This window comes from Microcaecilia unicolor, chromosome 7, assembly GCF_901765095.1.
Source record: "Microcaecilia unicolor chromosome 7, aMicUni1.1, whole genome shotgun sequence".
NCBI lineage: Eukaryota > Metazoa > Chordata > Amphibia > Gymnophiona > Siphonopidae > Microcaecilia > Microcaecilia unicolor.
In genome coordinates, this window is record NC_044037.1 from 140,506,470 (window position 1) to 140,529,419 (window position 22,950).

General features: G+C 45.7%; 1 protein-coding gene across 1 annotated transcript in view; it reads left to right on the forward strand.

Annotated features, from left to right (window-relative positions):
• Positions 1–2,636: 2,636 nt before the first annotated feature.
• The window catches only part of VPS16 (VPS16 core subunit of CORVET and HOPS complexes), a 926,204-nt gene continuing 905,890 nt past the window's right edge, over positions 2,637–22,950 (forward strand). The window contains 2 exon segments of the mRNA XM_030208841.1: positions 2,637–2,867; positions 11,220–11,308. Of these exon segments, the coding sequence (XP_030064701.1) occupies positions 2,818–2,867; positions 11,220–11,308 (139 nt within the window). The 5' untranslated portion in view covers positions 2,637–2,817.

The window sequence follows — 22,950 nt, forward strand, 5'->3', positions numbered from 1 at the left end:
CCTAAAAGAGTACATGCATTGCTGAGTTATAATGTGTACATTTTCTGTTGATCTTGGCTACCGTAACTAGTCCTGCAGCCTTTGGTCTTGGATTAGCACTGCAAGAATACAGAGGGAGATTCATGGCTAACTATGTCACTGTGGTTCTTAGTGGAACTGGTTTTATTAAGTTTTGCTGGTAGGGATCTAGCCTGCAATTGCACATTCCTGTCAGCAATTATGTGGAACAAGCTCCGAGAAGCAGGGTTTCCTAAAGCTGAGCTTTTAAAGGCAAAGTGAAATGTTCTCCTCCCACCCTCAGTTGCTTGATTGCATTCACTAGGTGTAAAGTTTTATGCTGTTATGGCAACTTGTTTGAGCCGTAGCGCATGCGCTCACTGTTGGGCCTGCTGAGTGGGAAAATTCGTTGGACAATGCGCAGAGAATTTGTTTCTTATAGTAACGGGCAGGAAATAAGGAGAGGCAAATGAAAAATTGAAGGTGGAAAAAAATAAAGATGTACATTTTTTTTTATTTCATAAAAGATTGGCTATGTAGAAAGGGGGCGGGGCAGGGTGTGAAAGGGGGCAGGGCGGGGTGTGTGGTGGGGCGGGGCATGTGTCCTCTTTTTGGGGGGGGGGGACAAAAAATGGTAACCCTACACATACATGGGCTGAGGAACTATGTGAAGGGTTCTTTTGGAAGGATGGAGCACACCTGTCCGATATAGGAAATGATTTGTTTAATAATGATTTGCAGAACGAGCTAGAGGATGTGTTTTTGGCACAACTGGCCGCACCTAATGGGTAGGGGGCTCGGGGCAAGTAATACTACCCCGGGCTGGTGGCGGGTGTACCCAAGCCTGATGGAGATAAGCTAGGCAGCTGGGACGGCTGCTCTTATGGTCGAGCACCCTTGCTGCGCGGTGGGGAGCTCTGGTTACCGTTTGTGTCAGTCTTGCTAATGGCGGTGGACTGTGTTGGCATTTTAAAGCTGGAAAGTTTTGGTTGGCTTGGGTATACTCAGTGAAAGTTCTGTTGTATTTGAATAAAGGTGCGGCCAAGTTTTTGTCACGTTCAGAAAATATCTTTGAGTCCTGTTTTTATTTATGTCTTTGGCAGGCACATGAGGTCTCGGCTGCCTATGTTATAAAAAAATTATTAGTCTAATTAAAAAAGTACCATTTTATTTTATTTTTGTACATTTAATTTTTATTGAAATATGCCAAAGATTTAACCGTTTCTGTTCCATAACAATAAACCCAACCTCCTCACGTCACATCCCGCTATAAACCTGATAGGATAGCTAAAGACCCACATATATCTGTAGCACGTCCCTCCCAATATGTATCAAAGCGTACAAATATGCCATCAAATTATCCCCCCAAACCCACCTCCCCACTCCCCCCGTTTTCTTTCCCCCCAAACCCACCTTCCCACTCCCCCCGTTTTCTATTTCTGTTGATGGCTCTCTCATTCTCCTGTCTCCTCGGCTCGAAACCTTGGGTCATCTTTGACTCTTCTCTCTCCTTCTCTGCTCACATCCAGCAGACCACCAAGACCTGTCGTTTCTTTCTTTACAACATCCGTAAAATCCGCCCCTTTCTTTCCGAGCACTCTACCAAAACCCTCATCCACACCCTTGTCACCTCTCGTTTAGACTACTGCAATCTGCTTCTTGCTGGCCTCCCACTTAGTCACCTCTCCCCTCTCCAAACGGTTCAAAACTCTGCTGCCCGTCTCGTCTTCCGCCAGGGTCGCTTTACTCATACTACCCCTCTCCTCAAGTCGCTTCACTGGCTCCCTATCCGTTTTTCGCATCCTGTTCAAACTTCTTCTACTAACCTATAAATGTACTCACTCTGCTGCTCCCCAGTATCTCTCCACACTCGTCCTTCCCTACACCCCTTCCCGTGCACTCCGCTCCATGGATAATCCTTCTTATCTGTTCCCTTCTCCACTACTGCCAACTCCAGACTTCGCGCCTTCTGTCTCGCTGCACCCTACGCCTGGAATAAACTTCCTGAGCCCCTACGTCTTGCCCCTTCCTTGGCCACCTTTAAATCTAGACTGAAAGCCCACCTCTTTAACATTGCTTTTGACTCGTAACCACTTGTAACCACCTGCCTCCACCTACCCTCCTCCTTCCTGTACACAATAATTGATTTGATTACTTTATTTTTTTGTCTATTAGATTGTAAGCTCTTTGAGCAGGGACTGTCTTTCTTCTATGTTTGTGCAGCGCTGCGTATCCCTTGTAGCGCTACAGAAATGCTAAATAGTAGTAGTAGTAGTTTTAAAAATGAATCCTAACACACCACTTCAAGTTCACACAAGTCTCTTCAAAATCGTGAGAACGATTAATAAAACGTTACTACCTCCATAAGGAATTTTATTTCTAGTAAGAACGTACAAATATGCCATCAAATTATCCCCCTCTCCCCCAAAAGCAAAATATGGAAAAGGAAAAAAAATCTCAGAATTATCAAACTCATGAGACTAAGCCAGCCTACTCGTCCTTGTTCCGCGATCTTACGTTTGGAAATGCAATGCAATGTTCCAAGAGAAACCTGCATAGAATGATAGAAAGGAACAATGATTTTCTAAATATAGTCTTGCGGGGCGGAAGTGAGATTTTTGAAATGGAGGCTGCTGCAGTAGTGCGGAAGTAAAGGATTTGGTGTTTTTGAATGTGACGGTCTTGTAGAATTTCCGTGTTTGAAGACACACAGTTGAGCAATGACTACGTTGTAGTTTCATAGGCAGCAGCACATAGCGGAGTAAACAAGACAGGAATTTGGGGATAGCGAACAGAAGTTTCTGTGTTTGTACTATCGTCATGGACTGTTACACAGCAAACTGGAACCCACTCGGGGCGGTGTTTTATCGGTGAGTATGACGGCATTTAATTGGCGACTGTTCTGTTCCTACTTTCACGTGATTGCTTCAATCGGTCAAACAAGGAATGCGTGTTCTGAACCGCAGCCCCAAAGTTTTCTAGTTGATTCGAGTCCTTCTGATTTCTAATACTCATTAGCTGCTCTTAAGCCATTGTAGGGACGAGTTTTCTAGTTCATGCGAATCTTTCGTTTTCTACTACTCATTAGCAGTAGAGAGTTTGATCTTAAGCCGTTGTAAAAACCAGATCTGTTTACTAAAGGATCATGGAAGATCTCGCAGTATCAGTCGCTTATCTTTTTGTCGCCACATTGTAGTTCATAATTTGTAGTCTTTTGTTTGTACCTGCTTCTGGTTGAATGGATGGACCGACGGACGCAGGCCTAGTCGTGTTATCTTTTCCTTGGGAGCTACTCGTAGGCGAAGGGAACAGTAGAAACAAAGATTTCTGGACAGGGAAGAGGGACCAAAAAAAAACAACAACAACCCAAAAAAACAAAACTACTACTACTACTTATCATTTCTAAAGCGCTACTAGACGTACGCAGCGCTGTACACTTGAACATGAAGAGACAGTCCCTGCTGGACAGAGCTTACAATCTAAAACAAACCCTAGAGTGGTAATTTGGTAAGGGAAAAAGGTGCCAGTGTGATCTGTAGTTGTAATGGAGTAGTTATGATTCAGATTATTCTTTCCAATGTGCATCACTTGGCATTTGTCCACATTAAATTTCATCTGCCATGTATTTAGTTTATTTATTGGATTTTGCTCACACCTTTTCATTAGAAGCTCAAGGTGAGTTACATTCAGGTACAATGGGTATTTCCCTGTCCCTGGAAGGCTTGCAATATAAGGGCCATGTTTATTATGCTGTGTTATAGGCTCGTTAACATTTTTAACACGCATTAACTATGTATGTGCCTACAGTATCCCTATAGGCGCCTACATGGTTAGCGCACGTGCGCTAATTGTAGAAGTGTTAAAAACGCTAACACACCTTAGTAAACAGGGCCCTGTTTGTACCTGAGGCAATGGAGGGTTAAGTGGCTTGTCTAGGTTTGAACCGGCCACCTCTGGATGTCAAGACTGTGCTCTAACCACTGCCCAGTCTTCCAATTTCCTAAGGTCTTCCTGCTATTTTTCACAGTTTTTAACAAAGTTGAATAGTTTTGTGGCTGCAAATTTAATCACCTCACTCGTTCCGATTTCTGTATCATTTATAATATGTTAAACAGCACTGCTCCCAATGCTGATCTCTGTGGCACTCCACTATTCACTCTTCTCCACAGAGAGAAATGACCATTTAACCCTACCCTCTGTTTTCTGTCCAATAACCTATTGCTAATCCACACCAGAACATTGCCTTCTATCCCATGACTCAAATTTTCTCAGGAATCTCATGAGGAACTTTTTAGAAAAGCTTTCTGAAAATCTAGATGCACTACATCAACTGGCTCACTTTTATCCACATGTTTATTCATGCTTTCGAAGAAATGAAGCAAATTGGTGAGGTCTCTAATTTCCCGGATCACCCCTAGAACCCTTTTTAAAAATTGGCATTACATTGGCATCCCTCCAATCTTCGGATTCTATGGACAGTTTTAATGACAGGTTACGGATTGCTAACACATCAACACAATATAATCCTTTAACTGTTTTTCAATGTGGTGATACCCCCCCCCCCCAAAAAAAAAAATGGAGGTAAAGCCTCAAAAGGTATTTGGGTCACTCTGTTGTTAACTGCTTCCAAGCTATGTCAACCTTAGGGAGCCCCCTCACTCATCACAGGCATAAAAACCTCCAACCTGTTCTTAAATATAAGCTTTACTTTACTAGACTTAACCAGACTTTAAATGTAGAATTTAGACTTATCTCTGCAGTAGCTCAGTCTCTTATAGCTTTCCACAGCCAACTGTGGCCAAGGTTTCGGTTCCTGCGTCAGGGTCCGTGGCGTACTAGACTGCCCTTTAGCAGCTCAGTCTGCAGCAAAAAGGCAGTGTTGCCATGTAGTCGTGGAAAACTAAGTGCGGTTTGCTTAAAAAAACAAACCCAAAACAAACTATATCAGTTCAGAAATGAGCCCAAAAATAAGCCCAATTTTCTTACATATTGTGAAGTTTAATCAAACGTTAAAACACTCTCTTCAATGTTAAACATGTTGATATGTAGGAATATTACATAACCTTTTAGCACAGCTTCATAAAAGGGCCCATAAAGAGGTGAGCTATCCTTGTGTACCTGCTTCCAGCATCCACTGTACCTAAATCATTTCAGACAAATATTTCAACCTGATAGTACACCCTCCAATGACAGGGGCCTCTACCACCTTGTTTGATAAGTTGCTGTAATATTCAACTATCATTTCATGCATAAGATGTCATAAGAATATGTTAGCACAGAAGTCTAATTTAATAAAGAAAATATCTTGGCTAATACTGTGTGCTATATAGTATACTGAGTACAGAAGTAATATTACACAATGTTGGGCATGAGCCCCATTTTATGCACATTCGAGTTCAATGTTGGGAGTGCAATCGCCACTGTAAGCAACATACTGCACAATTTGAGAGAATGTCATAACAAAAAAGGTACAAAATTGATTTTTATTGGAAGTATTCACTGCTATTTGTTAGATTTGGGCACATAATTCTATATATGACTAAAGCATCCTCCCTAGTTGTAGTTTAGGACAAAAGATGCTGTAGAAGATACAAATTATTGATCACACAAACATTGAAATTATCCCAAATTATGGGGGGGGGGGGTGAGCCTTGAGTGGAGGAGTGGCCTAGTGGTTAGGGTGGTGGACTTTGGTCCTGGGAACTGAGTTCAATTCCCACTTCAGGCACAGGCAGCTCCTTGTGACTCTGGGCAAGTCACTTAATCCTCCATTGCCCCATGTAAGCCGCATTGAGCCTGCCATGAGTGGGAAAGCGCGGGGTACAAATGTAACAAAAAAAAAAAAGATGGCGGCAGTGAGCTGGTGAGAGAAGTGAGGCGTCTTTGCTGGAGGAAACTTGTAAAATTAAAAATAATATGCCTTATTCTAAAAGAAAAGGTCTGGTGAGGTCTATACCCCCGCCTGCCTTGATCCCTTTGCCAACCCAGCAAAGTCTGGACCGCTTCTCACCGGGAGTTCCTCGAGTGAACTGAGGGTTGTGACTCCCGTAGCAGAGGTATCCAGAGGAGCAGAACCTCAGCTGGGATTGGAAACATCACTATCATCTCCCTCAGATTCTAACATCCCTCCTTGCCCAGCATTAACGGCGTCGATAGGAGCGAGTATCCACCCCACCGAAGATGTGGCGAGTGGACTTGCTGGCGAGGGCCTACTGTTGTGTCAGAAAATTCTGTAAGGGACTCATGAGTTAAGCGGTCTCTTAGAAACAGCGGAGGTGAGCCTTGAGAAAATCTGGCTAAAATTAAACCAAATGGATGCAACACTACAAAAATCCTCAGGTGAGGTCTCAGCTTTATCCATTAAATTCGATGAGTTGGTAAAAAATGTTGAAGTTGTGAAAGAAGATTTTTCCACTAAATATAATTTGATTCAAGCAGAAATAAAACTACTGCAAGAATTTAATTCGGCAACGGTCAAAGATAAAACAAATTTACGTAGAAGAATAGAACAGATTGAAAACTATAATAGAAGATTAAATTTCTGTCTTCTGAATTTCCCAAAAGTACCAGGCCAGCTACCTTTGGACTTATTCAAAAGATATTTGCAAGATATTTTAAAAATTCCTCAGGATGCTATTCCTCCTATCAATAAGATCTATTACTTACCTAAAAGACCTGGGAAACAAGTTGGGGAAATCGAAGGAAGAGAGAAAAATTGATACTGATTTGAACATATATCAGCAGCTGCATGGAGAGTACAGGTCACAAAGAGATAAGGGGCCCCCCCCACCCTCCACGCCTACCCACTCTTACCCCATACATACACAATCAGTCAAACCGCACTTACATTATATATAGTAACATAGTAGATGACGGCAGAAAAAGACCTGCACGGTCCATCCAGTCTGCCCAACAAGACAACTCATGTGTGCTACTTTTTGTGTATACCCTACTTTGATTTGTATCTATGCTCTTCAGGGCATAGACCGTATAAGTCTGCCCAGCACTATCCCCGCCTCCCAACCACCAGCCCCGCCTCCCAACCACCGGCTCTGGCACAGACCGTATAAGTCTGCCCAGCACTATCCCCGCCTCCCACCACCTGCTCTGGCACAGACCGTATAAGTCTGCCCAGCACTATCGCCGCCTCCCACCACCGGCTCTGGTACAGACCGTATAAGTCTGCCCAGCACTATCCCTGCCTCCCAACCTCCAGTCCCGCCTCCCACCACTGGCTCTGGCACAGACCGTATACAGTGTGCTTACCGCCCTCCACAAAAAATGTCACATCACCCCAATAGAACTTAACTTCTAACTGCTGGCGTGTTATCAGACTGGGCCTGCTCCAGTGAATACTCCAACTAATGCATACCACTTCTAGGCTAACAGGGTGCTCCTCAGTCCGGCTGTCCAGGGCTTGATACTGGAGTATCCTGCAACATCTTCTTTGCTTCTTCAGGAGACTGGAATGTTTTCCATCCACCCTCCATTAAGACTTTCAACTGAGCCGGATAAAGCAGCATGAACCTCTGTTTTTTCTCAGCCAAGTGTCGACACAGTGGCCCAAAAGCCTTCCTGCATACTTGTAGGGCAAGAGAGTAATCCTGAAAGATTTTAACTCCCACTCCATCAAATGTTAGAGTGTCCCATTTCGCCCACGCTCCTCTCAGTATTTTTTCCTTGTGGAGAAAATTGTGGACCTTTATGATCACAGATTGAGGCCTGTTGCCAGTGGCCCTGCGTCCCAGTCTATGCGCTCTTTCCAAGCACAGGGGCCCAGCACTATCAGATAGGGCAAACTCCTGCTTTAACCAGCGCTCCAATTGTGCAGGCAATTGGCGGTTCTGCACCGACTCTGGGATGCCGATCAGGCGCAGATTGGACCTCCGCGATCTGTTTTCCAAGTCATCCAGGTGCTGTGCCTGTTGTTTTAGCTGGTTTTGGAGCTCCGTGAGCAAGCCCTCTCTGCCCAGAGCTGAGTCTTCCAATTCAGACACCCGCACCTCCAGCTCCCCCGTGCGACGCGTTGTTTCCCCCAACAGCATTTCAACTCCCTCGAGTTCGGAAATTTTAGTAAGTTGCGGCTCAAGTGCAGGCTTAACTGCTTCTGTAATTTGTTGTAGCTGCATCGGGTGGAAATGCGGAGGTGAGTCTGACACCGTTCTCGACGCCATCTTGGAATCTCCCGAGCCTTGCGGTTTGTCTACACCTTTTTTTGCCGTTCTTGCTGGCGTCGCTCTCGTTTCTCGGGTCACAAACGTATCCATAAACTACTCCGGGCTGGCACACCGATTCTGGGGCAGTTTTGCTGCTACATTTAGCCGTTAATGGCACGAAAGCAGAGGGGGAACCCTGGAGAGATGAAAGCTGCGACTTCCTCCCTCAGCTCATCACGTGACCTCTCTCAGTAATATGAATTGTTAAGTAAGAGTGTGAAAAGTATGGCGAACGATTTGTTATTAAACAAGGCTGAAAAAAAAGTATTTCCTTTTAGCTCTGAAAGGTGCATCTGATGATTAAATCCTATATAATAATTCTCACCTCCAATGTTCTGTGCTTGGGACTATAGCTCCCTGGCTGGAGGTGGTCTGCGAGGCAGACACGCACGGACGTCACTGACGTCAAGATAGCTGATTCCAAGGCAAGGGGAGGAGTAGGGAAACACGGGGTTCCTCATGGGTCTGTGCTAGGGCCGCTGCTTTTTAATATATTTATAAATGATTTAGAGATGGGAGTAACTAGCGAGGTAATTAAATTTGCTGATGACACAAAGTTATTCAAAGTCGTTAACTCGCGACAGGATTGTGAAAAATTACAAGAGGACCTTACGAGACTGGGAGACTGGGTGGCTAAATGGCAGATGACGTTTAATGTGAGCAAGTGCAAGGTGATGCATGTGGGAAAAAAGAACCCGAATTATAGCTACGTCATGCAAGGTTCCACGTTAGGAGTTACGGACCAAGAAAGGGATCTGGGTGTCGTCGTCGATAACACACTGAAACCTTCTGCTCAGTGTGCTGCTGCGGCTAGGAAAGCGAATAGAATGTTGGGTATTATTAGGAAAGGTATGGAAAACAGGTGTGAGGATGTTATAATGCCGTTGTATCGCTCCATGGTGCGACCGCACCTTGAGTATTGTGTTCAGTTCTGGTCGCCGCATCTCAAGAAAGATATAGTAGAATTGGAAAAGGTGCAGCGAAGGGCGACTAAAATGATAGCGGGGACGGGACGACTTCCCTATGAAGAAAGACTAAGGAGGCTAGGGCTATTCAGCTTGGAGAAGAGACGACTGAGGGGAGACATGATAGAGGTATATAAAATAATGAGTGGAGTGGAACAGGTGGATGTGAAGCGTCTGTTCACGCTTTCCAAAAATACTAGGACTAGGGGGGCATGCGATTAAACTACAGTGTAGTAAATTTAAAACAAATCGGAGAAAATTTTTCTTCACCCAACGTGTAATTAAACTCTGGAATTCATTGCCGGAAAATGTGGTGAAGGCGGTTAGCTTAGCAGAGTTTAAAAAGGGGTTGGACGGTTTCCTAAAGGACAAGTCCATAAACCGCTACTAAACGGACTTGGAAAAATCCAAAATCCCAGGAATAACATGTATAGAATGTTTGTACGTTTGGGAAGCTTGCCAGGTGCCCTTGGCCTGGATTGGCCGCTGTCGTGGACAAGATGCTGGGCTCGATGGACCCTTGGTCTTTTCCCAGTATGGCATTACTTATGTACTTATGTGCAGCATGTTTCCCTACTCCTCCTACTGCCTCAGAATCATCTGTCACCCCCCGCGCTACGGCCCCCTCGAACCCCCCCTTCCGCGAACCTGTCGATTCCCCCCCGGACCGCCGAAAAATGCCCCCCCCCCTGCCGTTGTTGTGCTACCTGTGCTGACAGCCCAGGTGTTGTTCTGCCAGTCGCATAGGTTACTCAATCATCTTCACTGAAAGTTTATCTGTGTGCGTCTGACGTCAGACGCACGCAGAGGAACTTCCAGACAAGATGATTGAGGAAACTACGTGAAGAGCAGAACAACACTTCGGCTGTAAGCACAGGTAGCACAACAACGGCGGGGGGGGGGGGGCGGTTTTCGCCGGCACGGGGGGGAGATCCGACAGGTTCGCGGAAGGGGGGGGTTCGAGGGGGCCGTTGCGCGGGGGGGGGGGGGGAATTTGCCTGCCTAAGGTCCGTTTCCTTGCCTACAGAAACGGGCCTTTTTTACTAGTTTAGCATAATACCCAAACTTTTAACTGAATCCTCAACCGGATTTTTATGATTGGCCATATAGAGAGTATCAGAACGTACTGAGTTTCCTTTATATGAGACAAGAACTGCATTTGTTTGTTTATTTTCATGTGTATGTGATATTTTTAACAGCTTCTGATTTTGCAGTGAAATATCCTGGAAGCAATATGAATCAATCTTAGATAAATGAAGTTTAATCTAAGGTTTGGATCAAATCTGCCAAAGGGGCTATGAATGTGATCAATAATAGAGGAGCCAAGACTGACCCGTTGAGGCACTCCGCTACTGAGCGGAAAAGGTTTTGAATGAAAATGTGAACACTACAAGATTTTTTTCAAAAGATAAGATTAAAACCATTCAAAAAGTGTTCCTGGCAATCCAATATATTTCTGTCTGTTAATGAGCAAGATGTGATCCACTACGTGGAAGACCTCGGAAACATCTACAATAAGCAGCACTCTGTTATCCTGAAGAACCTCTTTTCATTTGGTTGGAAAGAATAAAAAATAGCAGGAGGAAATCTTTGTATGGAACTTTTCAAAGAAAGCTTTTTGTGGGAAAGTGGACTTGTATTGGCATGGAGGAATAGCCTAATGGTTATTGTAGTGGCTTGAGAACCTGGGGAACCGGATTCGATGCCCACTGCAGCAACCTGTGACTCTTGGCAACTCAATCTGCAAAACAAAATGGGGTTCACAATTTCCACAATTTTCCACCCCTTTTCGTGTCAACTCACTTAATCCTCCGTTGTCCCAGGTACAAAATAAGTACCTGCTTTGATTGTAACCATAGAAAGGTGGTATATATCAAATCCCATCCCCTTCCTTGTACTTGGGCACAAGCGTCTGAGGATTTTCCATAATCTGACTAGTTTTGAAATTTGCCTACTTTCTTTTAGGTGTGTTAGTAATGTTCCATTTTTTTTCTTTTAAGACCTTTCTTTTGGTGTGATTTCCTGTTTATTTTTCTTGCAGGAAGTTTGATTTATACAGCATGGACTGGAACCTGAAGGAGGATCTCAGGGACTGTCTTATTGCTGCTGGCCCTTATGGGGGTCCTGTTGGTATGTACACATGATGCATTGAAATCTGAATTTTGTTTTTCTTTTCTTTTTCTTTTGCTCTTCATGGCTTTTCCCTCCTAGACCAGCTTACCTATCTCAGCAAATTTCATTTAATTTACACATTTGTAAGCTGTTACCAGATTACAAACTAAATCAAAGTGATGTACAATATCATGAACATGTAGAAGTTGATGAGAAGAAAAACTTTGATGTTTCACAAATATGTGTTTGGATTCAGAAGAAGGGCTAGGAGTAGGGCTGCACAGAATGGACACACAGAGGAATGGATGTAAGGCACACCTCCAGCGATTTTTATGGAGACTGTTTCTGATGAAGGTCGGATCGGACACACCGAAGGGTATCATGGGAATGTACAGAAGCCCTGGAAGCTCATCTCTTTCATTTTTTCAATATTTCCTTACAGTTAAGAATTGTGGCGGGCTCAAAATGGGCAAATATTGCATTTCACCAAAATGGAAGCAAGGAGGAAACTGGGAGGTTGGTTAGTGTGACCTTGGTGGTGATGATGCAGTTTGTGGAATCACTGTCCCCCAGAGACTTCAAAGCTTCTCCGGTACTATGTAAGCCACATTGAGCTTGCAAATAGGTGGGAAAATGTGGGATACAAATGTAACAAATAAATAAAATAAATAAAGGATCTGAGACTGTATGTTTTTTTTTTACTAGAAAGAGGTCTTCTCAAATGAATCTGATTAATTTTTTTTGAATTGGGTGCCTAACAATTGAATTTAGGGAGAGCATTCAGCAAATCCTTATGTAGGCCAACAATACACTGCCAAAATACAAAATAAACTGAGCACACTTTTGGAACTACCACTGCTTTCTTGGGCCACCAAGATCAGAAGGAAGTCATTGTGTTAGAAACTGGTTGAGTAGGAAGCAACAAAGGATAATGGTAAATGGAATTTTCTCGGAAGAAAGTAGTGTTGTTAGTGGTATGCAGCAAGGATTGGTCCTTGGCCTGGTTCTTTTCAGTTCCCCACCTTGGGTGAGTCTCTTTGAAAAAAGCAGTTGTTAAAACTCATAAATAAATGCTTTAGTGAGAGGTGTTGTTGGTGGGGCTGCTGGAAAGGCTGTCCTTTATGTGGATGATATCAAATGGGAGGTGTGGAAATCAGTAGAGGAAATCTAGAGTTTGACAGCTAAGATTTAATGCAAAATAAATACAGGGTCATGCAACCAGGCTGCATAAAACTAAGGGAGTGGTATCAAGGAGGTTTAATAAGACAGGAGATGGCCTGATGTCACAAGGCTGAAGCCGTCTTTCCCCCCCCCCCCCGCCCCGTGCAGCTGCCATATTGGTATACCCAAAATAAACTATCAGCTGCTTCATCCACGTCATTCATTGTTATTTTATCTCAGCTATATTTAGAAGTATGCTGGCTTGTACAGCATACGGATGTACACAAAGGAACTATCAACGGAATAACCTTTCATCAGTTATAGGAATTAGTTCTAAATCGTAATCATTGTGTCATTTGAAGGGGCTGGTTATAGGAACACCCTAGCAGACATTGTATTGGTACTGAGAGTTTTTCACCTACTAAAGGGTCACCAAAACAGACATCATGCTATGAGAATCAGGTGCTCAACGTTTAGAGTTTTATTTTTAAGTACAAAGACTTTTTTTAAACCTTTAAGTTGAAACCTGGGAGCGTTTAAAATATGTGTAGATCAAACGAGAAAGATGATATGTGGAAACATGCTCCTTTTGTTTTGTGGAATGCAGTGGTATATTATAAAAAAATGCACTTGAAATTTTTTATTACTATTATTTAAAAGAGAGGTATTGAATAATGAGGGAAGAGCTACCTTCATGTAGAAGTTCTAGCCAGAGTCAGTCTAAATGTGCCAACATTTTCCAGTTCTGTTGCATATATTTATTTCTTCTTAAAGTCTGGGTGTAAATGTCATGGTTTTTTGTTTTTTTAAAATCTTTGTCTCCCGGCTGTGTGTTTTGCATATAGATGAGTCCTGTTAAATTTATTCACATGTTTAATTGCCTTTTGGTGTGCTGACATTGCAAAATTGAAATATCGAGGTTCCAAGACTCCATTGCAAGCAGCAAACATAGCTGATAGGAAGTCCATTTTACAAACTGTACGGTCTTATATAATGTCTTTGAAGGCGTCCAGATACAGCAAGTCTAAGTTAGACCCGTTCGTAAAACTGGATTTCAGGGTTTATAGTTTGCATTGACAGATTGCTGATACTCTGAGTTCCTGATTGATAAACCTGAATATCAAATGAGATTCCTGTGTTCCTTTAAAGTAAGCCATGATCCAGTAGGAAATCATGTGCTTTTGGCAGAAAAAGATTTGTAAGTGCAATTTTTTATTATGCAGGCCAACAATAAACTGCCAAAATACAAAATAGGAAGCATCACACTATTAGCTACCAAGTTCATACAAAGTTAACTATTTTCAGTGAAAAATAAATTACTACTACTACTACTGTTGGCTGTCTACTATGTGAATATTCCATCACTGTTTCATTATTGCTACCAAGTATTACATATTTGGGACATTTGCTTAAAACTTTGATGGTTTTAATTTGTTTATCCAGACCTTACGTGCACATGGTATCACTTTTCAAACCAAAAGACAAAACCTAAGGGTGGTTGAGAACAGTTAGGTATAAACTGTGTTGTTTCTGACTGTACTTGTTTTGGACTGCTTTGGGTCCTACTGATCTGTACATCTGCTGCCTAGAATTTTGGAAGATGGAAATGGGGAAATAAAAATTAATCCCACTGTTTACTAAGCCGAGCTAGCAGCTGCCGACACATTAGCGCAGGGCAGCCGCTAGCATGGCTTATGTTAATATGTGTCACAACTTGAGACCCATCCACTGGAATAGTGTTGGGCCGAGTTCTATAGCCTAAGCTGCTGAAAAACACTGACTAGGCCTGAAAATCTGATGATGGCCTTGTAGCTGAGTGCCTGCGGAAGCAGGACCACTTGGCAAGCCTTATTAGGATCTAGTGTGACATTCAAATACAGTGTAAGGGTCAAGATGGAGGAATTAATGGCTAAAATAGTAAGAAGTTTGGTTCATAAGATGGAGTCTGCTTTTGTAAAGATGGCGTCCAGTTCATGAGATATGAATACTAATCTCTGTATGTTAGGAAAGATGCTTACACTTCAGGAAATGGCAGTTGTGAAGAAATAGGTGGGCACCTGATCTGCGGTTGAGCAAACTGTCAGAAAGTATGATTCACATATGAAAAAAATGTGTGCCCATTGAATTGAATGGCCAGCAGATGGTTTATAAGTCCTGCAAATCTAGGCGGAGTTTGGAATTTTCCCCAACTCTACCCAGAGGGCAGAACTACGGTCGGTCCACCTGAGAATCTGACTTATGAGTGTGCCAGATTGAAGTTCCAATTGGTGAGAATAAAGATTATTTCTAACACTACTCTCCTAGTCTGTGTCTATATTTCTTGAATGCATATCTGTTTCTCTGAATACCCCTACACAAATAGTGTTCACATAAGCAAGGAAGCTCTTACTCCTTAGTGCATTATGTAGGAGAATAGATGCCCTAAGATACACTTAGACACCAGGAATCAGAAAGCTGAGGTTCTGGGTAACAGACTTAGAATGAGCCTTCTGAAACCCACTCTTCCTCTCCGTGGGCATGGGTCCCCCAGAGGTCTAGATAGCGCTAAATAAAATACTTAGTAAACAGGGAGTTAAATGTTGGATGTACTCTCTAGAAGTTGTTTACTTTTGCAGTTTATGTATGGATGCCTGTTCTGGTGTGTGTATGTGATAATGTTTGAATAACTGTCTTTACTTATGGCTATGATTTCTGAACATTCGACATCATTAAAGGACAGACTTTTAAATGCTCGGTTGGGTATATATGCTAATCTCAACTTTAAATGTTTCAGAATTCTATTATTCTGTCTCACTATATTTTCAAATGTAAGCCACATTGAACCCTAGTTTGCTTGGGTTAATATGGGATATAAATGTAAAAAAAAAAAAAATTCTTTATCGTCCGCCTTTTCAGGCACTGCCTGTCCAACTGGATGGTGATGGCACAAGGAAAGCAAGTGAAGACTAAGGACCCTGTTTACTAAGGCTTGCTAAGGGCATGCTAGTGTTTTTAGTGCACACTAATGATTAGCATGCGCTAAATGCTAAGTTGCCCATAAGAACATATGGGCGACTCTAGCATTTAAGTGCACTAAAAATGCTAGCACACCTTAGTAAACAGGGCCCTAACTGAAAATTACAATATTGAAAATGTTCCACTAATAGTACTCCTTTTGGAATTCTGTGAGACTGCGCATTGTAGAATTCCCCTACCACATAGGATTTATCCTTTTTCACGCAGAATTAGTTGATCTGGCCAATCAGGCCAATTGAGTGATGAAAGTGGATCCCTTTACTTGCAGCAGCTTGCCTGCAGCATCCCATGAGAGGTGGTAACCACACAGTATTCCGCAGCACACCTTGAGAGGCAGATTTTTTTTTTTTTAATCGCACAGTACTCCTACAACACAGCTTGAGAGGTGGTAATGGGGAATTTAAGAAAGAAATCACATGGTATTATCCTGTTCCTTGTCATCAGCAGCAGATGAATCCATTAACTGATGGGTTGTATCTGCCTACCAGCAGGTGGAGATAGAGAACACTGAACGACCATAGTGCCTCTAGGATGGCTAGCCCCAACTGCCTTCAGTATTTCTCTCCCAGCAGATGTGGAATGCAGCCTGGGTATGTCTTTCCTGGCTAAAGCAGGCGGTGGAACAGCCTGCCGATGGTGCGGGCCCCCTTTCTGAGGTTGCCTCGCGGATGGAGTCGGCCCTGTCATTTTTGGCTGATGCCCTGTATGATCTGGTCAGAGCTTCGGCTAAACAGATGTCTGTGGCGGTGTCTGCCCGCTGCCTTCTTTGGCTGCGGCATTAGGCGGCTGACATGGCTTCTAAGCAAAGACTGGTGAAACTACCCTTTCGGGGCCTCCTGTTATTTGGAGAGGAATTGGAGAAGATTGTGAAAGACCTGGGGGAATATAAACCCCAGAGGTTACCTGAGGATAGGCCGAGGCCTTCTTCCAAGGGTTCTGTGTTTCCCTCCTCTTCCAGACCTTGCTTCCGTGAAGCTCGAAGGTATCGCCCGGGGCGCTCTGCTGGGTTTTCTCAACGTGCCCATTTTCAGCAGAGGAACTCCTTTTGCTCGGACAAATGTTCCACAGGGGCCGGTTCAAGGCCAGGAGTTCAGGGGCGTCCTCCACAATGATGGGACGCCGGTCCACTCCTCCTTGCCTGCAATAGGAGGATGTCTTTCCCTCTTTCTAGAGGAGTGGACCAAGATTACCTCAGATCAGTGGGTCCTGGACCTGATCAGAGAAGGTTACCGACTGGAATTCGTGCCCCGGTGAGAGACGTGTTTGTGGAGTCCCGATGCGGCACTGCCATAAAACGGGCAGCGGTAGAGGAGACCTTACAAGTCTTGCTGCACCTCGGAACGGTGATCCCAGTGCCTCCCGCCGAACGCGGCTGCGGCCGCTATTCCATTAATTTTGTCGTTGCCTCGAAAAGGCGGGTCTTTCAGGCCGATCCTCGACTTACAAAGAGTAAATGAGGCTCTCAGTGTTCGACATTTTCGCATGGAAACCCTGCACTCCGTCATTGCGGCGGTACAGCCAGGAGAGTTTCTCACGTCTCTGGACCTAAAAGAAGCTTATTTGCACATTCCTATCTGGCCTCCACACCAGCAGTTCCTCCGCTTTGCAGTGTTGGGGAAAGCATTTCCACTTTCAGGTAATGGTGGTAGTAGCTGCCTGTCTCAGGCGAGAGGGTATTAGAGTTCACCCTTATCTTGACGACTGGCTCATCAGAGCGGACTCGGCAACCAAGAGTCGTCTTGCCATAGCCAGAGTGGTGGCAGTCCTGCAGGCGTTAGGCTGGGTGGTCAATATACCCAAAAGTCAGCTGACTCCCTCTGTCTCTCGAGTATTTGGGGGTCCGGTTCGACACGGCATCAGAGTTGGTCTTTCTCCCCGACCAAAGGACTTTGTCCAGCTGCTGGGGTGGATGACGGCCACCTTGGAGGTGGTGCCTTGGGCGAGAGCGCATATGAGGCCTCTGCAGATTGCCCTACTTCAACAATGGTCTCCGATGTCCCAGGAATATTAACACAGACTAACGTTGCTCCCTGTGGCCTGGCTCAGTTTGGAGTGGTGGCTGTCCGACAGGATTCTGCGCCAAGGAATGCCTCTGGCGCTTCCTTCCTGGTGCCTGGTGATAACAGATGCCAGCCTTCTAGGCTGGGGGTGCATTGCCAAGGAAGCTATGCTCAGGGTCTGTGGACACCCGTGGAAGCGGGGTGGTCCATCAATCGCTTGGAACTGAGAGCGATATTCCAGGCTCTTATGGCCTTTCAAAAGACTCTGAAGGGGCCTGCTGTCCAGGTTCTGTCAGACAACACGATAGCGGTGGCATACATAAATCGTCAGGGCGGCACTCAGTGCAGGGCCCTGGCCGCGGAGGCCGCTCAGATTTGCCACTGAGCCGAGCTCCACCTGCAGCTTTGGTGCGTTTGCCCCTGGTGCCGAACCTGTTGGTTCAGGGTCCGGTGACCATGGAGGATCCCTGCCGATTTGGACTTACGGCCTGGCTATTGAGAGGGTGCAATTGAGAGACAAGGGCTACTCTAATAAGGTCATCTCCACTCTCTTGCTGTCACGTACTCAAAGCTGGAAACTGGGTTTGTGAGCCCTTGGGCCACTGCCGAGGAGCAGCAGTGGCAGGCAAAACCACCCCACACCAGAAGCAAGGCAGAACAGACGTACCGGCAAATCCAGGCAAGGTCTCTAGGCAGTCAGCCAGCAAGCAGTCTTTCTTGATCCCGCATCTCCATCCCTCATTCTTGGTGATTTTAACATTCATGTTGACAACCCATCCAACTCCTATGCTTCTAAATTCCTTACTCTGATATCCTCCTTTAACCTCCGACTATGCTCGACCACCCCTACTCACCGTGATGGCCATTGTCTCGACCTTGTTCTCTTCTCTTCCTGCTCACCTTCCAATTTCTGCACCTCAGTCCTTCCTATCTCAGATCATCACCTAATCACCTCGTCCTCCCCCTCAACCTCGCCCAACTATAACCACTGCCTTCAGGAATCTCCAAGCTGTCGACCCCCCTACCCTATCCTCTCACATCTCCAATCTCTTCCCTTCCATCTCGTCTTCTGAATCTGTCGACACGGCTGTCTCTATCTACAATGAAATTCTCTCCACTGCTCTGGATCCCCTAGCACCATCTGTCTCTCGCCCCACTAAGCGCATTAATCCCCAGCCCTGGTTAACCCCTTGCATCCGTTACCTCCGCTCCTGCACCCGATCTGCTGAACGACTCTGGAGGAAATCTCGCACCCTGTCAGAATTCACCCATTACAAATTCATGCTATCCTCCTTCCAGTCCTCCCTATTCCTTGCCAAACAGGAATACTATTCTCAATTAACCAATTCTCTTAGCTCCAACCCTCGTCACCTCTTCGCCACCCCCAACTCCCTACTTAAGGTGCCCTCCGCTCCCACCCCCCCCCCCCACTCTCTCCTCAAACACTAGCTGACTACTTCTGCGATAAAGTGCAGAAGATAAACCTCGAATTCACTTCCAAGCCTTCTCCTCCCTGTGACTTCTTAACCCACTCCCTCAACCAACCTAACCTGTCCTCCTCCTCCTTCCCTTAGATCACCGAAGAGGAAACTGCTCGCCTTCTTTCTTCCTCTAAGTGCACCACCTGTTCCTCTGACCCCATTCCCACCAATCTGCTTACCAACATCTCTCCTACAGTTAACCCCTCAATCTGTCACATCCTCAACCTCTCTCTCTCCACTGCTACTGTCCCTGACACCTTCAAGCACGCTGTAGTCACTCCACTTCTCAAAAAACCATCACTTGACCCCACCTGCCCTCCAATTACCGCCCCATCTCCCTTCTACCCTTCCTCTCCAAATTACTTGAACGCGCTGTCCACAGCCACTGCCTTGATTTCCTCTCCTCTCAGGCCATCCTTGATCCGCTTCAATCCGGCTTTCGCCCACTACACTCAACAGAAACAGCTCTCTCCAAAGTCTGCAATGACGTGTTCCTTGCCAAATCCAAAGGTCACTACTCCATCCTTATCCTCCTCGACTTATCTGCTGCCTTTGACACCGTCAATCATAATTTACTTCTTGACACACTGTCCTCATTTGGGTTCCAGGGCCCCGTCCTCTCCTGGTTCTCCTCGTATCTTTCCCAACGCACCTTCAGAGTATTTTCTAATGGCTCTTCTTCCACCCCCATCCCGCTCTCTGTTGGGGTTCCTCAAGGATCTGTCCTTGGACCGCTTCTTTTCTCGATATACACCTCTTCCCTGGGCTCACTGATCTCATCACATGGTTTCCAGTACCATCTCTATGCCGATGACACCCAGCTCTACCTCTCCACTCCCGACATCACAGTCGAAACCCAGGCCAAAGTCTCGGCCTGCCTTTCAGACATCGCTGCCTGGATGTCCAACCGTCATCTGAAACTGAACATGGCAAAGACTGAGCTCCTTGTCTTTCCACCCAAACCCTCTTCTCCTCTTCCCCCACTTTCCATCTCTGTTGACAACGCCCTCATCCTCCACGTCTCTTCAGCCCGCAATCTCTGAGTCATTTTCGACTCCTCCCTCTCCTTCTCTGCCCATATCCAGCAGACAGCTAAGACCTGTCGCTTCTTCCTCTATAATATCAGCAAAATTCGCCCATTCCTCTCTGAACAGACCACCCGAACCCTCGTCCACTCGCTCGTTACCTCTCGTCTTGACTATTGCAACCTTCTCCTCGCTGGTCTCCCGCTTAGCCACCTGTCCCCCCTTCAATCCATCCAAAATTCCGCCGCACGTCTTATCTACCGCGTGAACCGATACTCTCATATTACCCCTCTCCTCAAGTCGCTTCACTGGCTCCCGATCCGCTACTGTATACAGTTCAAGCTTCTCCTATTGACCTTCAAGTGCTCTCAATCTGCAGCCCCCCATTACCCCTCTACCCTCCTCTCCCCCTATGTTCCCACCCATAACCTCCGCTCTCAGGATAAATCACTCCTATCTGTACCCTTCTCTACCACCGCTAACTCCAGACTCCGCCCCTTCTGCCTTGCATCACCTTATGCCTGGAACAGACTTCCCGAGCCCATACGCCATGCGCCCTCCCTGCCCATTTTCAAGTCCTTACTCAAAGCCCATCTCTTCTCCCTTGCCTTTGGCGCCTAACCACCTCCCCATTCATGTTACCTACACTGACTGCATAGTTTGTTACCTTTAGATTGTTACCTACACTGACTACATAGTTTGTTACCTTTAGATTGTAAGCTCTCTTGAGCAGGGACGGTCCTTCCCCATGTTTAAAGTTGTACAGCGCTGCGTAACCCTGGCAGTGCTATAGAAATGCTAAGTAGTAGTAGTAGTAGTAAGCAGAAGACAGGTCCAGGCAACGGTTCAAAAGGCAGGCGGCAAGCAAAGCAAAGTCCAGGTCCAGGCAAAGGTTCAAAAGACAGGAAACCAGCAAAAGCAGAATCCGGTCCAGACAAAGTCTCTCAGGCAGAAGTGCACCAGCACCCACATACCAGGGCCTAAGACGCAATGCAAAGGCAAAGGCAGAGAGGTTCCAAATGGCTAATAAGCCCAGCAGGCAGCTGAGACTCAGGAGCAACAATCACCAGGCAACTAAGGGTCGGGGAGCCTGGAAGATCCGGACTGGACTGAGCTGAAATCTGGAACGGGTGACAGCACACCGACAATCAAATACAGCCAGCACACAGAGACAGAGACAGAACTAACTCACAAAGAACAGACAGAAGCCAGCTCAGAAGCTGACCACAGGAAATAAGGTGAGTCTGAGAGGGGTCACGGCCACAGACGTGACACTTGCAGACCCGCAAGCGGTCCACCTCTGCAGCTTATGCTCGGATCTGGCGCAAATTTGAGGCGGGTGTTTCAAAGGTGATCACACCCACGAGAGCTACAGTCTCAACTGTGCTGGACTTTTTGCAGGAGGGCTTACAAAAAGGCCTGGTTTACAATTCCCTGCGGGTGCAAGTGGCAGCATTATCATGCTATCGAGGGAAGGTCACTGGCTTGTCCTTTGCTGCTCATCCGGACATTGCTAGATTTCTCAGAGGGGTGCTTAGGCTCCGTCCTCCTTTCCGGTTGCCCTGTCCGGCCTGGAACCTGGGGCTAGTGTTGAAGGCTCTTCAGTGTTCGCCCTTCGAGCTGCTTAGGCAAAGCTTTGGAGAAGGATGTGACTCTTCAGTCTTTTTGGTGGCCATCACATCGGCAAGACGCGTGTCTGAGCTGCAGGCGCTGTCCTGTCGGGACCCTTTTCTGCAATTCTCAGAGTCTGGAGTAACGGTACGTACAGTGCCTTCCTTCCTGCTTAAGGTAGTTTCAGCGTTTCACCTGAACCAGCCCATTTTTCTTTCTTCCTTTTTCTAGGGAAGAGTTCCCAGACTCCTTTGGGCAGTTACATCTTCTGGATGTCCGCAAGGTGCTGTTGCAGTATCTACAGATGTCAAATGACTTCAGGACTTCTGATCACCTTTTTGTCTTGTGGTCAGGTCCTCGGCGTGGAGGTCCAGCGTCTAAGGCCACTATAGCCCGTTGGCTCAAGGAAGTCATTTTTGCTGCATATCTGCTTTCAGGTCGGTCTCCGCCTGAAGCGTTTAAGGCGCATTCCACAAGAGCCATCTCGTCCTCTTGGGCTGAAACGGGTGCACTTTCTCTTCAAGAGATCTATAGTGCGGCTACTTGGGCTTCTCAGCTCTCTTTTGCCCGGCATTACAGGCTGGATGTTGCAGCGAAGCAGGACACTGTTTTTGGAGCTTAAGTTTTGGCTCGTGGTGTGGCCTGTTCCCACCCTAAGTAGGGATTGCTTTTGTACATCCCATCAGTTAATGGATTCATCTGCTGCTGATGACAAGGAAGGGAAAATTAGGTTCTTACCTTGGTAATTTTCTTTCCTTTATTCACAGCAGGTGAATCCATGATCCCTCCCTCTCTGACTTTGTTTTTTGTTCAGATTTTTCATGCAGATATAAATCTCATTGGAAGAAGTTGGAAAACAGTTATCAGAATTTCTACATGATGTTCTACTAAAGGATGTTTAGATCGTCCCTCCTTTGATGCTCCTGTTATATGGGGCGATTGTTCGCTGTGAGGAAAGTTTATGTTATTATACCTTTATGGTTCACTCTGCTTTGGAAATCTCAAATACTGAAGGCAGTTGGGGCTAACCGTCCTAGAGGCACTATGGTCTTTCAGTGTTCTCTATCTCCACCTGCTGGTAGGCGGATACAACCCATCAGTTAATGGATTCATCTGCTGTGACTAAAGGAAAGAAAATTACCAAGGTAAGAACCTAATTTTCCCGTAGTACCGTGCCAAGGATGGGGACTGTAATTGTTTAGCCCTCTGTAAAGAAAGGCAGTCTGGCTGGCTCCCCCGCCGCACCTCCTTGAGTCGTGGTGGGTCTTCCCCTGGTGGTCTAGTGGCCTCTTTGGGGGCAGGAAAGAACCCCATCTTTCCTGCTGCTGCTGTTCTAGGTTGGTGCCGCTGAGACTTCAAACGGTAAT